The sequence below is a fragment of the Takifugu rubripes genome, chromosome 22 (assembly GCF_901000725.2).
Source record: "Takifugu rubripes chromosome 22, fTakRub1.2, whole genome shotgun sequence".
NCBI classification, from domain to species: domain Eukaryota; kingdom Metazoa; phylum Chordata; class Actinopteri; order Tetraodontiformes; family Tetraodontidae; genus Takifugu; species Takifugu rubripes.
The window spans coordinates 649922-667333 of NC_042306.1; the positions used below are offsets into that span (position 1 = coordinate 649922).

The following is a 17412-nucleotide window of genomic DNA, read 5'->3' on the forward strand; positions in this document are numbered from 1 at the left end:
CATGATAGAGGCGACACCACGACATGATAGAGGCGACACCACAACATGATACAGGCGACACCACGACACCACAACATGATAGAGGCGACACCACGACATGATAGAGGCGACACCACGACATGATAGAGGCGACACCACGACATGATAGAGGCGACACCACAACATGATAGAGGCGACACCACAACATGATAGAGGCGACACCACGACATGATAGAGGCGACACCACAACATGATACAGGCGACACCACAACATGATAGAGGCGACACCACGACATGACAGAGGTGACACAATGACATGATAGAGGCGACACCACAATTTGATACAGGCGACACCACAACATGATAGAGGCGACACCACGACATGATACAGGCGACACCACGACATGATAGAGGCGACACCACGACATGATAGAGGCGACACCACAACATGATAGAGGCGACACCACGACATGATAGAGGCGACACCACAACATGATACAGGCGACACCACGACATGATAGAGGCGACACCACGACATGATAGAGGCGACACCACAACATGATGGAGGCGACACCACAACATGATAGAGGCGACACCACGACATGATGGAGGCGACACCACGACATGATGGAGGCGACACCACAACATGATAGAGGCGACACCACGACATGATGGAGGCGACACCACGACATGATAGAGGCGACACCACAACATGATAGAGGTGACACCACGACATGATAGAGGCGACACCGCGACATGATAGAGGCGACACCACAACTTGATACAGGTGACACCACGACTTGATACAGGTGACACCATGACAGGATACAGTCCTCAAATCCTCAGTCCCAGTTTATGTTCACCATAACCAGGTTGACTGGTTCGTGCACACCTGAGCACCTGAGCGGTGAGGACAGCTATGGGACTCCTGCTGGCCACCAGTACCATACAGGAAGTGACCCTACAGGAAGGTCGGTCTTGGGGGAGCCCCCTGGTGGTTAGGTAGTGCAATTGCAATTCACATAACTTAAAGGTGTGAAAGTGGTCAACAGTAAAAATAAATTTAGCTGGTTTAAGATGAGGTGACCAGCAGTAACAACCATTCCAACATGTCATGATTGAGTGTCTGGAGAAACTAAACAATCCTCCGACAGGCAGGGGTAGAAAGCAGGGGTGTAGACTCACCCAAAGCTCACATTCCCTTCAGTTTACATTACAATCACCCCCCCCCCCCCCAGCAGCAGCAGAGGAGCGTCTTCATACAGTCACAAGAGTGTGAAAACGTGTTCTCACCTGTCCTGCCATGAACTGTCCGAAGCCTGGAGGGAAGGTGAGAGTGGAGACGAGCAGGGTGACGAGGGCGGGATACACCAGGCGTCTGACGGGAAGGGACGGGCTGCAGGATCATTAATATCTGTGTCTGTGCGTGGTCGAGTTTCCGTGGCGAGGATGGAAACGGTAGTAATGGATTACTTTACTCAATGTGCATCAAGACGGTGCCAACGTCAACGCACATTTGAAGAAGCTGGTTTACAGAACAGCTGGTAGAAATCAGCATGAAGATCAGCATGAAGATCAGCATGAACATCAGCATGAACATCAGCATGCAGATGCATTTCAACCATCTGCTGCACTTCGAAATGTGGCAGAAATGAAGAAGCTAACTTAGCTTAGCACAAAGAACGGCATAAAATGCACGAAAGCGAATGCAGCGAACTTTAGGATGCTGAAAAACAGGAATTTATCAATTTCAATGGAGCGGCAGCAGCTAGAGGACGAAGGAAGGCAGTTAGAGACGATCTGGCACCACATCCACCATCTTTACTTCCACCAGCGAGGAGAAACACGCCGTTTATCAGAGCCCCTTTATTGTCATTGGAGGGAAATACTTCAGCGATTAAACCCTCCCGTGACTCCAAAAGGGACAAACTTAAACAGACTTAAACCGTTAAACTCAGCTGTGTTGTGTTATATCATAACACAAAGCATCAGGTACTCACTTCCTCAACAGGAACTTGTTGATGGTCTTCTGTTTCCTCATGCACTCCACGATCAGACGGTTCAGGTAGACGAACAGAGCGCCGCCAAAGCCACAGGCGATTCTGCAGACACAGACAAAGATGCCGTCTGTCTCCTGAAGGAGGAACTGGGAAGCATCCAGGAGAAAGCAGAGCCGGAATCCTTGACACACACTGGAAATGATCTTCTTGATCCCCTCTGACACCAAACCAACTGCTGATCATTTCTTTATCTCCTTCTGTTACAATGTGCTGGCAGCAAGTGTTTAAACTGGACGGAGGGCGGAGCCAGCAGGGTTTGAGGGGCATTTCATGCCCAGTTCACTGGGGAAAGAGAGACAACTGAGGAAAGAGAGGACTCATCTGGTCTGGGATCAGCTGATCCAGAGGGAGCCGCTCACCCCAGAACGGCGAAGGCTGGCAGCTCCTGAAGGTCGAACGGGAAGTCCAGACGGAAACGGGTCTTAAAGAGAGCAGTGATGGTCTCTGGAGAGAAACAAGCGTGTTCCAGTCCAGAGCCACGTCCCCCAACAGCCCCTGGTGGAGGACGGCCCGGCCAGACCTGGCCAGACCTGGCCCGGCCAGACCTGGCCCAGCCAGACCTACCTTCGTCCTTGTTCCACACAGCCAGAACTCTGAATATGAAGGCGCTGAAGGTGGCAGCAAAGAAGCCCCTCCAGTAGTTCCTCACAGCAAAGAACGTGGAAGTGACCTCGATGCTGAAGAGGACCCCTGCAGCGTGCACGCGCGCACACACACACACACACACACACACACACACACACACACACGTTGCTCTCAATCAAAGTGTCAAACATCAGCTAAATTTGTCGCCACAGCTCCCGTTTCAACAGATCCTGCGTTGGTTTACCTCCAATTGGGGCAGCGAAGCAGCAGCCGACGCCCACCGCACAGGCGGCCGACAGCATCTCCGTGTTCCGCAGCTCGTTCTGTCCGAGTCACACACACACACACACACACACACACACACACACACACACACACACACACACACACACACACACACACACACACACACACACACACACACACACACACACACACTCAGGAGCAATGCAGTGCTAGTACACAGGTCAACAGGCGGTGCATGAGTGGCGGCTATGGGAGGCGGTGACTTCCAGACCCAGTCTGGCTGCTGAAGTGGTGGAATGAGATGTTTGTTGAGAAGCATCGATGTGTGGCGGTGACGGGCTGGACAGGGTCAGACACAATGAAAGGTCCGTCTACGGACCTCCAGACATGCACAGCATGGATCTCTAATGTTGGTAACCTCCAGGAGCCTGCTCATACCTTGCTGCCCTCAAAGGGTTCTTCCTTTAGCAGGGAAGGCAGGAGGGAAAAGACAGAGAAGAGCGTGAGCGCCATCTGTGGGAGCCGTGCGCTTACCTTGTTCACGGGCCTGGAGGACGTCCAGCTTATCATCTAAACTGAACAATGAGCTTCAGCAGACAGTTTCTCCATTCTGTGTTCTGAAAGAAGATTTTAACAGACTGATCAAGCGCTGCAGAGTTCCTCCTCCTCATGACGGATGCAGAAGCAGAACGTGTCCTGGAGACAGCAGGAAGTTAAGGAATCAACAAAAACACATCATGGAGACCGCAGGGGTCCAACCTTTTAACCTGAGAGGCGTCTATCTGTGCTGGAATCGAATAACAAAGTAAAACATGATGACGGTTCAGTCAGTGAAAGAAGCTGAAGAGCAGTTAGAGGTTTGGGTCCAACAGTCGGTCCCTTCTTACCATAAAAATCCCCCCGAACAGAGCAGCCATGAATTTGCTGAGCAGAGCAGCACAAAGACTGGCAACGTGGACAAAAGGACCCTGAGAAGGAAGGAGACGCTTAGAGGACAACATGGTGAAACCGTTAGGTTTGGGACTGAAGAAGGGAGCCGCTCTACCTCCTTGCCCAGAGGCATCCCGCTGCCCAGGGCGCACGTCAGACCGATGACTTTGGCTACGAAGGTTTTAAAAGTCAGGTACTCCTTCAGGACCACCCCCCTGAGGATCGTCTTCATCTCAGGGATACCAGAACCTGGGTGGGGTGATGGAAAGAAGACAAAAAGTGAGCAGAGGGGGAGAGGGGGGAGAGAGGGGGAGAGAGGGGGAGAGAGAGAGAGAGGAGAGAGAGGGGGGAGAGAGGAGAGAGAGGGGGGAGGGAGAGAGGAGAGAGAGGGGGGGAGAGAAGGGGGGTGGGAGAGAGGAGAGAGAGGGGAGAGAGAGGGGGGGAGAGAGAGGAGAGCGAGAGAGAGGGGAGAGAGAGGGGGTGGGAGGGAGAGATAGAGAGGGGGGGAGAGGAGAGGGGGATCGGGAGAGAGAGAGAGAGAGGGGGGAAAGAGGGGGGGAGAGAGGGGGGGAGAGAGGGGGGAGAGGGGGGAGGGGGTAGAGAGAGGGGGGTGGGAGAGAGGAGAGAGAGGGGAGAGAGGGGAGAGAGAGGGGAGAGAGGGGGGGAGAGAGGGGGATCGGGAGAGAGAGGAGAGAGAGAGGGGAGAGGGGAGAGGGGAGAGGGGGGAGGGGGGAGAGAGGGGGGTGGGAGAGAGGAGAGAGAGAGAGGAGAGAGAGGGGAGAGAGAGGGGAGAGAGGGGGGGGGATCGAGGGAGGAGGGGGGGTAAGGAGGAACAAATGAACCCAGGGGTCAGATGACATCATCATGTCGGGGGTGGTCTATCATCTCCTCTGTGTGGTGCACACGACAGGTGATTCTTTGACATTCGCTGAACACTTTAAGGATGTGGAAGTGTGCACGGGCGTGTGCACGGGCGTGTGCACGGGCGTGTGCGTAAGCTGCACGTAAACGTGCGCACGTCTCACCCACAGCCTGAGGAGCCAGAATCTGCGTGAATCCTGCCGAGAACGTGATGAGCACCACAGGGTAGGTGACCCAGGCCAGGTACTGCAGGAGCAGGTTGCTGTCCAGGCCAGCATACATCCACTTCTGTGCTACACACACACACACACACACACACAGCAAACTAAAGATTTGATGGATGATTTTTAAAGGGGTTCTTTTGCTCTCCATGAAGGCTTCGATGGCCAATCAGGAGCCTTTCACCTGTCTTTGAAACTCTTTCCTACCTTCTTGGCAGAAGGCGATGGCGTAGTCCATGACCCAGCTCACCAGAGCCATGAGCAGCCCCAGCAGGATGAGGAAGATCCAGTCCTCCCCAACCCGCAGGATCAGGAATTTCTGACAGCGAGACGCACACACTGAGGACCAAAGCAGGAGAGACGTTTCAAATGGTTCCTGAGGAACATTAAAGGCATGTGTAGGTGCTGCACATGCGTCTGTGAATGAGCTGGTGGAGCGTGAGCTCATCTTCATCCACCTCCAGCACCACATTCACAGAGCTGGGTCCTCTTGGAAACTCCAACCTGACGCACGAATCTCCAATTTTGAGCTGGGTCAGATAAAAGAAGCATCACTGGACTCATTTTTTCTGTCTGTGGTTGCTGCCAAAGTCTGGAATGGACTTAACCACCCAGAACCGGTCCCTGGAGGGGCTCCACTGTGCTACTAACACATTTACCAGATCCACATCTGAGAAAATCATGCCAGTAAAATACTGATAATATAGGAGATACACAGCAACAGATGCCGTCTGATGGGGATGAGAGTGGAGACGTGTGGTGACTGCATGCAGCAGACCCCCCCCCCCACACACACACACACACACACTCAGCCTGGGAATGACCTTCAGAGTGTGTTGGAGCCTTATGCCACCTGCACACTGGGCCTGGTGCGTGCTCATCACTTACACTGGCACTTGGCGCAGGGGTCCTTCTGGTACTCCAGCACGTCCGCGGTGCGACCACGAACGCTGGCGTTCCTCCGCAGACCTCCTCCATCCCGCAGGCGGGCCGCCTCTTCCTTGGCATACACCCCCAGCTCCTGCGTGTACCGCCCATACATCTGTTCATTTAGGGAAGAGAGCGGAGGACAGAGCGCTCACACAGGCCCTGGAAAACGAGGCTTTGATTGGAAAGATGGATTCTGTTGCTGGAAAAGCGCGTTGTTGTTCGTTGTTGTTCTTCACCACGTCTCTGAAAATAAAAGGCCCTCATTTGTGACTCAGCAGACAATTAGCAGCACTTGGCAGCTCCCAGCTGATTAACTGCACACGTGTGCATGCAATTAAGTCCTAATGAGGGGGGGGCGGAGTTCCCTGGAAACGGCGCCAGTCAGACCAGTATAAAAGCCCAATCTGGGCACTCTGGTACTGTTGTCACAGTTTGGGCCAGTGTGTGGTTGCTGACACCATAATGGAGCAGTGCAAGTGTCTGTTTGGAGTTGTGGTGGTTGTTCTCTTGGCTTGTGATGTCACTGCCTGGCGTCAGTGGATGCCGCCTGTGGAGAAAGTGCAGCCTCAGCATCCTCTGCAGCAACCCAACGTCTCGCCGCCCACGGATTTGGTTGACAAGTGCCAGGTGGAGGAAGGACAGAAGATCCGGTGCGGCACTCAAGACGTCACTGCTGAGGAGTGTGACAAAATCAACTGCTGCTTTGATGGATCTCAGTGCTACTACGGCAAAGCAGGTGAGTGTTGGCTGAGTGTGGGGGCACTCGTGCACGGCGAGGGTAAACGGGCCCTGTTGCTGCCTCACCAGTGACCGTGCAGTGTACCAGTGACGGCCAGTTTGTGGTGGTTGTGGCTCGGGACGCTACCTGGCCACACATGGACGTGGACTCGATCAGCCTGCTCGACACCAACGACCCCTCCTGCACCCCTGTGGACTTCACCACTGCGTTTGCCATCTTCCAGTTCCCTGTGACAGCATGTGGAACCACGATGAGCGAGGTGGGTGGAACCTTCAAAGTGGCTGCTGGAGTTTCAGCGTGCAGCTCTTAAAATGGCGTCCACTCTTGACTCTGCAGGAAGATGGTTACATAGTCTACGAGAACCACATGTCGTCGTCTTATGAAGTGGGGATTGGACCCAGAGGCTCCATCACCAGAGACAGCCATTTTGAGTGGGTGGTAACTCTGAACCCTATTTTCTGGGTCCACTGGAGGATTTGAGGTCTAATCTCCCTTTTTCAGGCTCTTGTTCCAGTGTCGGTATTCTGGCACGGCTGTGGAGGCTCTTATCATGGAGGTTAACGACCTTCCTCCACCTTTGGCCGTTGCTGCCATAGGACCCCTGAGGGTGGAGCTGAAACTGGCCAGTGGAGAGTGCCATTCAAAGGGATGCAGACCAGGTGGGCAGCACAGACGCCGCAGAGCAGTGTTGGTTATTAAAATGTGTCTTGACGCTAAACTCTTAAATCGCAGAAGAGAAAGCCTACAGTTCCTTCTACACACCGGCCGAGTATCCAATCACCAAACTGCTGAGGGAAGAAATCTTTGTTCAGGTGAACCTGGTGGAACGAGCTGATCCAAACATCGTCCTGAACCTGGAGCACTGCTGGGCCACGTCAACACCAAGTCCTCACAGCTTTCCACAGTGGGATCTCCTCATAAATGGGTATCTAGCTTTGCTGACTGCCTGCTTCTGTAACAGTCCCCTTCGCTCATCTCCAGCTTTGTCGTGCCTCAGGTGTCCCTACGCTGACGATCATTACCTGACCAAAGTGGTGCAAGTGGACGGCTCCTCTGGACTCCAAAACCCGAACCATTACAAACGTTTCACCTTTAAAATGTTTGCGTTTGTGGACGACACCATGAATGTTCAGAAGGACACGGTAAAGCTGAGATGCTAACAGCTGTAAATGAGGTTCCTGAAGGTGACGCAATGCCTTTCCTCAGGTGTTCATCCACTGTAACACGGCAGTGTGCCATCCCAGCAGCACCAACTCTTGTGCCCAGCCCTGCCACCGGCAACGTGAGTCCCAGAACATGGCTGCAGACTGAAACACTTGCCTACAAGATCAAACTGACTGTCCTCTCCTTGCAGGAAGGGCTGTGGCCACATGGGTTCCTTCAAGTCAGAAGGGCTTTGTTTCAAGTGGACAAGTAATCATTACCACGTCAAGATGATCCACTAACCTGCAACTTTTAAATAAAAGGGTTCCTTAGAATTGTTGTTGCACTCATTTATGTAGCCTTTGTCTGAGCTGCCCCAAAGATGCCTGTACCAGTGGCCAGAAGGTCTCTGGAGGCTGCTCACTGCTCTGATCCAAAGAACCAGCTGCACCATGAATGCAGCATCTATTCCACTCCCAGAGTTCCCTGTAGGGTTCTGGTTGACCATCTGCACTGTTCAGGGCTGTGTGGACCAGCACCCCCCCCCCCCTCCCACTGGGATGTGCATCACAGCAGCCTGCTTCAGCTCCCCTGAGCAGGAGGGCCAGAGCAGCTGTAAATGTCTGAGCTCAGGACCACCAGCTGAGGCCCAGGGCAGTAAACCAAGGGGAAGGTGTGAGGTTGACAACCTGGTAACATCTGTGGTCACACTAGATCTGTGTGTTTATCTCCACTTCACACAGGATCCAGTTGCTAATGCTGCTTTTCACCGACACAATCTAATCTAGTCATAGCTGAACTGAGCGGGCTGCTGGTGGCTCCACCTTTTGCTGCTCCTGGTTCCAGCCCCAGGACAGCCAAAACATGAAGGGTGTTCTGGTAGAAGGGGGGTGCCAGAACACCTTCAGAGCACTGCCAAGGTACCAAATGCTCATATAGAGCCCTGCAATGAACTGGCAACTCATCCAGGGGGACCTGCCTGTGACCCTGAAAGGGATGAAGCAGTCAAGACAAGAGCGAGCTGAACTGAGTGTAGTTGCTGCTGAATACAGTTTATACAGAAGGAGTACAGGCGTACATTACGGCCAGCACCACACACCCACTGTAGGTATAAACAGGGCCTGTATGGAAGTGTTTGCTGGCCATCTGGATCCCAGCCCCCTGGAGAGCACCCTGTGGGTTAAATGAGCTGTTTTCTGTAGCCAGTTAACCTCCCACACGACCAACTTTTGTACCTTCATTAGTCAGTTTACCTCCCACTCCACAGCCCTCTACACCAGTTCACTCCCACCTCCCACCAGTTGCTGCCGACTCTTTCGTAACTGAAATCAATGCCAGCAGAAAGGAGCCTTTCAGTTCAGGGAAAAACCTGAAAGGAAGACGTGGCTGCAAACCGGCATGGCGTTTAAAAATCCGACTACAAAATGTAAAAGGAATGAGGAGAGTGGCAATCATGGAGGATTCATCATTTTACACAAAGAGCAGTTTTATTTGTGTAAGCGTGATCAATATTCTGTTGCCTCACAGCCAGAAGGTTCGTTCCCCCGTTAGAAACGGCCTTTCTGTGTGGAGCTTGTGTGCTCTCGCTCCAAAAATAACGCTCCACATTTCCCTTCTCTGCTATTGTGATGGCAGACTGGCAGAGGAGGCACACACCCTCCTCCCATTCTGAATGAAAGTGAGAAGTTTTATTCTTTTACTTGGTCCCCCACTCATTTTAATGCCCCTCTTAAGAGGAAAAAAACAAAAGTGATTCACAAACTGACTAGCTTGTTGGCATTGCAGCACTTAGATAGTACCTTGGCGATCGACCGGTAGATCCCGACCAACGTATTAAGCGCCCCTGTGTTACGGTGTCTTAAAAGCCTGCCTAAAACAAAGCTAGGTAGCGATAGGGGTGCCCAGACCTACCCAGGCCCACAGAGACCTACCCAGACCCACAGAGACCTACAGAGACCCACCCAGACCCACAGAGATCTACCCAGATCTACAGAGATCTACCCAGACCTACAGAGACCTACAGAGACCCACCCAGACCCACAGAGACCTACCCAGACCTACAGAGACCCACCCAGACCCACAGAGATCTACCCAGACCTACAGAGACCCACCCAGACCTACAGAGATCTACCCACACCTACAGAGACCTACCCAGACCTACAGAGACCCACCCAGACCTACAGAGACCTACCCAGACCCACAGAGATCTACCCAGACCTACAGAGACCCACCCAGACCTACAGAGACCTACCCAGACCCACAGAGATCTACCCAGACCTACAGAGACCCACCCAGACCCACAGAGACCTACCCAGACCTACCCAGACCTACAGAGACCTACCCAGACCCACCCAGACCCACAGAGACCTACCCAGACCTACAGAGACCTACCCAGACCCACCCAGACCTACAGAGACACACCCAGACCCAGAGACCCACCCATATGAACCTATCCAACTAAAATAGGCCATTATTCAATTAGTAGATTAAAAGGAACAAAACCACCAATTTGGCAGTTATTGATAGACTATTAAGTTTAGTTGTGTTTCTTCTTCCTGACACTTGGTGCTTTGAGTTGAGCCAGAATCAGTAGACCCCTGAGAAAACTGTGTGAGTGTGTGAGTGTGTGTGTGTGTTGGGGGGCATGCAGTCAAAGCTGCACAGCTACAGGCAGCAGAATAGTTTGGCCAGAAGAGTGACGCCTGTGTCCTGATGGCAAATGCAGCATTTTAAAGGCCTCCAGGTTGGGAGAACAAATGCTCATATTTACCAACTGCTCTGTGTACAAGACAACACACACACACACACACACACACACACACACACACACACACACACACACACACACATTGAGGCAACAACTTCTCACTGATACAGTCTGTGTCCAAATGCTGCGCAGCATTCAAAGATGTGCTCGTGTGAGCTCAGCTGTTGGGCTGCAGGAGTGCACGTGCACTCGCTTCCTCCTGATGTGCAGGAATGCACGTGCACTCGCTTCCTCCTGATGTGCAGGAGTGCACGTGCACTTGCTTCCTCCTGATGCAGAGCTCTGTATCGACCGACACAAAGGTCCTGAGGAATCAGACCTATCAGCTTTAACTGGTGCAGCAGGTTGCTCACAGCTGTTTACTGTTACATAGTTCTGCAGTGCCGCAGAGCCCTGTGGTCTTTGAGGGGGGGTTGGGGGGTTTGTGTGTGTGTGTGTGGGGGGGGGGGGTCTTCATTTTCAGCTGGATGATGAATTCCTTTCCTGCTGCAGCCACATTCTGGCGCCTCCTCCTGTTTGGAGGCTGTGAGCATGTCTGACAGGTTCAGGCATCAATGTGTGGGCTTGAGAGGACTGTAGAGGCAGCACCCCCCTCACACACACACACACACACACACACACCCACACACACACACACACACACACACACACACACACACACACCGTATAGGAAGCTGGAACATGGAGCAAACTTGCCCACATTCCTATAAAGGGAGACCGTGCACAGATATCCACTCCCACATGTCTTTTTGGAGACACCTTCTATCTTCTACCTGCACCAACGACCATGACATCACATGACATCACATGACATCACACCCCCCCACCAATACTTCCTGGTTATAAATAACTGGTCCTTCTGCGTTTTACTACTCAGCATTTTTCCATGAAATGTGTCTGCTGTGTGAGTGAACAGCAGCATTAGTGCCGCTCTGATCTTGAGAGGTGGCCACATTCATTAATTACATTAATTACACCAACTACTCAGTCGTCAGCTCATTTCCATAAACGCTGCCACGTGCAGCAGAAACGCTGGTTGTTTTTGGACAAATTAGCTCCAGATTCATATCACCATCAATTCTGCAGTGCAGACGGGGAGAGAACGCTGCTGCCCCCCCCCCCCTGGAATGTATCAGGTAGATCTATCTGCTCTGTCACCTGCCCAGTCCTGCTATGCACCAGCGCCTGTGCGCAGCCCGGCTGAATCCAAACGATGAACCCCCTGGAGCCATTCATCAGCATTAGAATCCAGGAGCCCTGAGCATCCGAGGCTCAGCTCCGCTCACCGTCCAAAGTTTAGTGGGGGCACAGAGAGTTGATGATAAAGACAGCGACCCAAGCGGAGAGGGGGGGGGGGCGGCCATTTCCCATTACTATTGATCTATTCGCCGAGACGTGTAGCCAGGCATCGATCTTCACACCTGAAAAACACCCTGATCTTCTCGGGCCCCTCTCAGCTGCAGGCGTGCACGTGTGCACGGGAGAGCAGCGCCAAGATCAGGTACGCAGCAGCATATAAAGCAGGGTTGGCTGCCGTGGCGATGGCTGCCGTGGCGATGGCTGCAGGGTGAGGGAGCTCTAACCGGACTCAACACGACCCAGCAGCTGCTGCCAACCTCACACTTTTACTCCCTCAATCAGAACCAATTAAATCTAAACTGAGATCAGGTGGACCAGACGCCACCTGTGGGCGGATGAGGAGGAAGGAGATGAAACGATGTAACCGATGAGGATCCATCTGGAATTCCTAATCAGACACACCCTCACACCAGCACCGACCCGGAACTCACCAAAGTTTGTTGGTACTGGAGCGTCCGGTTCACGCTCTTGTCCTTCGCCATGGCGACCGCGTCTCCAAGGAGGCAGCTGATTCCCGGAGGTTCGAGTGGCCCAGACGGGGAGGGGTCGGCGCGGTTGTGCGCGTCACGTGCGCTGTGTGACAGCTCTGTCATCCGGATCTCCTCCGCATGACGCCGTGTGTGCACGAGTACGTGCGCAGATGAGAGCCGATCTGGCTGCTGGCTGTCGCCTCGCAGCAGCTCTGTGCAGGCGCACTGCAACCCCCCCCCTCCTCCTCTTCCTACCCCTCCTCCTCTTCCTCCTCCTCCACTGCTGCATCCGAGTTACTGCCGGACTTCACAGGAATTTCCAGTTGATCCGTGTGTCCTGCAGTATTTTTCCAACTTTTTTCTGCAGTGGTTTTTATCTGAGAGTGGACGCAGATGCTCTCCTGACTCATCACAGCATGGAGAGCATGAGCAGCCCACAAGTGTGTGTGCACGTGTGCACGTGTGTGCGTGTGTGTGTGCTCATCCAGCTCTGTTGGTCTCCCTTAACGGATCAGATTCTGACAATTTCACACATTTACAAACCTCATCAGGTAACAATATTGTTTTATATCAGAGCTCCAATCGTGATAAAACATGATTTCTGATCAAAAGAGCCAAAAAGAAAACTGGTGGATGGATGATGGAGGGGTGGATGGATGATGGGTGGATGGAGGGGTGGATGGATGGATGGATGGATGATGGAGGGGTGGATGGAGGGGTGGATGGATGGATGGATGGATGGGTGGATGGATGGATGGATGGATGGATGGATGATGGAGGGGTGGATGGAGGGGTGGATGGATGATGGAGGGGTGGATGGAGGGGTGGATGGATGGATGGATGGATGGGTGGATGGATGGATGGATGGATGATGGAGGGGTGGATGGATGGATGGATGGATGATGGAGGGGTGGATGGATGGATGGGTGGATGGATGATGGAGGGGTGGGTGGATGGATGGGTGGATGGATGATGGAGGGGTGGATGGATAATGGGTGGATGGAGGGGTGGATGGATGGATGGATGATGGAGGGGTGGATGGATGATGGGTGGATGGAGGGGTGGATGGATGGATGATGGAGGGGTGGATGGATGGATGGATGATGGAGGGGTGGATGGATGATGGGTGGATGGAGGGGTGGATGGATGGATGATGGAGGGGTGGATGGATGGGTGGATGGATGGATGGATGATGGAGGGGTGGATGGATGGATGGATGGATGATGGAGGGGTGGATGGATGGATGGATGATGGAGGGGTGGATGGATGGATGGAGGGAGGGAGGGAGGGGTGGATGGATGGATGGAGGGGTGGATGGATGATGGATGGATGGATGGAGGGGTGGATGGATGGATGGATGATGGAGGGGTGGATGGATGGATGGAGGGAGGGAGGGAGGGGTGGATGGATGGATGGAGGGGTGGATGGATGATGGATGGATGGATGGATGGATGGGTGGATGGATGATGGAGGGGTGGATGGATGGATGGATGGATGATGGAGGGGTGGATGGATGGATGGGTGGATGGATGATGGAGGGGTGGGTGGATGGATGGGTGGATGGATGATGGAGGGGTGGATGGATAATGGGTGGATGGAGGGGTGGATGGATGGATGGATGATGGAGGGGTGGATGGATGATGGGTGGATGGAGGGGTGGATGGATGGATGATGGAGGGGTGGATGGATGGGTGGATGGATGGATGGATGATGGAGGGGTGGATGGATGGATGGATGGATGATGGAGGGGTGGATGGATGGATGATGGAGGGGTGGATGGATGGATGGATGGATGGAGGGGTGGATGGAGGGGTGGATGGATGATGGAGGGGTGGATGGATGGATGATGGGTGGATGGATGGATGGATGGATGATGGGTGGATGGATGGATGGAGGGGTGGTTGGATGGATGGATGGATGGAGGGGTGGATGGATGGATGGATGATGGAGGGGTGGATGGATGGAGGGAGGGAGGGAGGGAGGGAGGGGTGGATGGATGGATGGAGGGGTGGATGGATGGATGGGTGGATGGATGATGGAGGGGTGGATGGATGGGTGGATGGATGGATGGATGGAGGGGTGGAGGGATGGATGATGGGTGGATGGATGGATGGATGATGGGTGGAGGATGATGGATGGATGGAGGGGTGGATGGATGGATGGATGGATGGATGGATGGATGGATGGAGGGGTGGATGGATGGATGGATGATGGATGGATGGATGGATGGATGGATGGATGGATGGAGGGGTGGATGGATGGATGGAGGGGTGGATGGATGGATGATGGATGGATGGATTGATCCAGTGGTCCATGATGCCTTCGTGTGTGCTTAAAAACTAAAACTCACTTGTATTCATGCGCACGTGTGTGTGTGCGTGTGTGTGTGTGTGTGTGTGTGTGTGCTCTCACTTTGCATGTTTGAGGCCATAAAAGTTGCCACATCAGCAAGTTTAGCTCCTGTTTGGAGGGTGCTACAGTGCTGAGGTGCTGTGGTGCTACAGTGCTGTGGTGCTACAGTGCTGTGGTGCTGTGGTACTGTGGTGCTACAGTGCTGTGGTGCTACAGTGCTGTGGTGCTACAGTGCTGTGGTGCTGTGGTGCTGTGGTACTGTGGTGCTACAGTGCTGTGGTGCTACAGTGCTGTGGTGCTACAGTGCTGTGGTGCTACAGTGCTGAGGTGCTGTGGTGCTGTGGTACTGTGGTGCTACAGTGCTGTGGTGCTACAGTGCTGTGGTGCTGTGGTACTGTGGTGCTACAGTGCTGTGGTGCTACAGTGCTGTGGTGCTACGGTGCTACAGTGCTGTGGTGCTGTGGTGCTGTGGTGCTGTGGTGCTACAGTGCTGTGGTGCTGTGGTACTGTGGTGCTACAGTGCTGTGGTGCTACAGTGCTGTGGTGCTGTGGTACTGTGGTGCTACAGTGCTGTGGTGCTACAGTGCTGTGGTGCTGTGGTACTGTGGTGCTACAGTGCTGTGGTGCTACAGTGCTGTGGTGCTACGGTGCTGTGGTGCTACAGTGCTGTGGTGCTACGGTGCTGTATTGCTACAGTGCTGTGGTGCTACAGTGCTCTGGTGCTACGGTGCTGTATTGCTACAGTGCTGTGGTGCTGTGGTGCTACGGTGCTGTGGTGCTGCGGTGCTACTCTGCTGCAGTGATACGGTGCTGTGGTGCTACAGTGCTGTGGTGCGACGGTGCTGCGGTGCTACTCTGCTGCAGTGATACGGTGCTGTGGTGCTACGGTGCTGTGGTGCTACGGTGCTGTGGTGCTACGGTGCTGTGGTGCTACAGTGCTGCGGTGCGACGGTGTTGTGGTGCTGCGGTGCTACTCTGCTGCAGTGATACGGTGCTGTGGTGCTACAGTGCTGTGGTGCGACGGTGCTGTGGTGCTACTCTGCTGCAGTGATACGGTGCTGCGGTGCGACGGTGCTGCGCTGCCACATAGCGACTGTGCGAGGTGCTGCAGGTGCAGCTCAGGTGCTGAGTGAGACACAGCTGCTGCTTCATCAGGTGCCAAAACTTCCCTCCTGCCAAAATCCTCTTGGAATTCTCCAAAGAACCTCTGGGAATGTTCTGAGCTAAAGTGGGCGAACTGCCCCCCCACCTCCATGTGTGGTGGAGCTGGGGGGGCACCAGGGGGGGGCTCAGCCCAGGAACCAGGTGCTCTGCAGCCCCAAGCAGCAGCACACTGACCCACATCGCTCCACAGGAACCTTTACCAGGGCTGAAACACCTCAGAATAAAGATCCAGAACCACCAGAGTTCCGGGTGAGGGATCTAAATCCATCATGTGGTGGAAGATAGAAGAAGGAGATGAGCTCGAGACCATTTGGGCCTAAAGTTTCTGCCCAGTGACTCCATCAAGACGGATCTGATTTATGTTCCGTTCTGGGCCGAGCTTTAAAACGCTCTTGCTGGCCGCGTCCGTCCCAAACGCTGGGCAGGACCAGGAGGACCCGCACCCTGCCGACGGCACTGGAAACACTCAGACCTTCAACTTGCCCTTGAGGCGCGGGTAAAGTTCCGGGCACAAACACGGATTCGAATCTTTGGACGGATAAAAGAGACACTTACGGTTGCGCTCGAGTCTTCTTTCTTCTGCTTCTATCTCGGCTCGTGCGCTGGCTGCGGATCCGGAAGCGTCAGCTGTGTCCCCCCATTGCGCCGCAAAACAAGGTCTGAAATTAGAGGGGGGGGGGGGGGCGCGCAGCTACAGGTTGCAGCGGGCAGGTTTAACCGATGATGCGGCGAGACAGCGGACGACTGCCGGGATCACGCGTCACGGCGGGGGGACCTTTTTCAGATCCCTGACGGCGACTCGATCCAAAGTTGTCAGCGCGTAATTCCCGCGTGTCCGGAGCGGCGCCCGCCGGAAGATGCTGCGGTGGCTGCGGGGAGCCGGAGGGACGCGGAGCCGCATCAGAGTGAGGCGGCGTTAATGTGGGAGCGCGGAAAGTCCGCCTGTGGCGCGCGGCGAGCCAGCTGGGCTGTCGCGGCCGTGATGCATTGCGGGTGCACCAGTGTCACCGTCACTCTTCCCCGCGTGTGCAGAAATTCACGCGCGCCGGTCATCTTCCGCAGAGCCGCCGCGCACCTTCCTAATTATGTGCAGACAGGAGGAGGCAGAAAAGTGCGTTTTATTCCCGTCGAGCACAGCACAAACGCGCACTTCTGCCAACAGACGCCGCCATTCACCTCGATTACGCCTCATAAGTTTGAGCAGGAGATGCGTCAACGTCGTCTGATGGGCGGTGCGCCCCCCCCCCCCCCGTTCCCTTCTGAGGCCGAATCAATTGCAGCGTCGCCGTCATCCGGCTGCGTCCCGCGGGCGTTAAAACGCGACGGATGGCGGCACCGAAGAGCTTTAACTCACCTGCTCATAAATACGTCGAGTAATGCAATTAAATTACAATATCATATTATTATGATTACTGTTGTTATTACTGTTATTACTGTTATTGTGGCTGTCATCATGTGGAACGTGGAAGGCCTGACAGCCACAGAGCAAATGTCATGCACCTGTCCACCGGTCCTCCCCAGGACAGGCTTCAGGTGTGCTAATGCTACGGCTACATCCCGCCCACGCAGGTGAACCCTGCCTCGATCCCCACCCGATGCAAACTTA

At 54.0% G+C, this 17412-nt stretch overlaps 2 protein-coding genes across 14 annotated transcripts in view; one reads left to right on the plus strand and one right to left on the minus strand.

Annotated features, from left to right (window-relative positions):
• Positions 1–17092, minus strand: part of LOC101061460 (chloride channel protein 2-like) — a 23804-nt gene extending 6712 nt beyond the window's left edge. For 5 of the 13 annotated variants that reach the window (XM_029831678.1, XM_029831683.1, XM_029831680.1 and 2 more), the window contains exons 1-12: positions 12252–12511; positions 5771–5924; positions 5090–5221; positions 4826–4954; positions 3916–4049; positions 3758–3838; positions 3309–3332; positions 2869–2947; positions 2604–2729; positions 2399–2483; positions 1980–2081; positions 1273–1375 (exon numbers count right to left, since the gene is read on the minus strand). In XM_029831678.1, the coding sequence (XP_029687538.1) occupies positions 1273–1375; positions 1980–2081; positions 2399–2483; positions 2604–2729; positions 2869–2947; positions 3309–3332; positions 3758–3838; positions 3916–4049; positions 4826–4954; positions 5090–5221; positions 5771–5924; positions 12252–12413 (1311 nt within the window). In that variant the 5' untranslated portion in view covers positions 12414–12511. Of the gene's footprint in view, positions 1–1272; positions 1376–1979; positions 2082–2398; positions 2484–2603; positions 2730–2868; positions 2948–3308; positions 3333–3757; positions 3839–3915; positions 4050–4825; positions 4955–5089; positions 5222–5770; positions 5925–12251; positions 12519–16361 lie in introns of those variants that run through there. The other 8 variants (XM_029831689.1, XM_029831685.1, XM_029831684.1 and 5 more) reach the window with 6 other exon arrangements.
• LOC101077824 (zona pellucida sperm-binding protein 4-like) lies at positions 6205–8029 on the plus strand. The gene is made up of 8 exons (XM_003978180.3): positions 6205–6548; positions 6620–6810; positions 6888–6982; positions 7053–7210; positions 7284–7476; positions 7549–7693; positions 7758–7833; positions 7906–8029. Exons 1-8 carry the CDS (start codon positions 6275–6277, stop codon positions 7986–7988), a joined length of 1215 nt encoding a protein of 404 aa, XP_003978229.1. The 5' UTR covers positions 6205–6274; the 3' UTR covers positions 7989–8029.
• Positions 17093–17412: the final 320 nt, after the last annotated feature.

Coding starts and splice junctions, on each gene's coding strand:
- LOC101077824 (XM_003978180.3), top strand. CDS start 6,275: ATGGAGCAGTGCAAGTGTCTGTTTGGAGTTGTGGTGGTTGTTCTCTTG. Junction 7,477..7,548: donor TGGGATCTCCTCATAAATGG/GTATCTAGCTTT, acceptor GTCGTGCCTCAG/GTGTCCCTACGCTGACGATC. Junction 7,834..7,905: donor CCAGCCCTGCCACCGGCAAC/GTGAGTCCCAGA, acceptor CTCTCCTTGCAG/GAAGGGCTGTGGCCACATGG.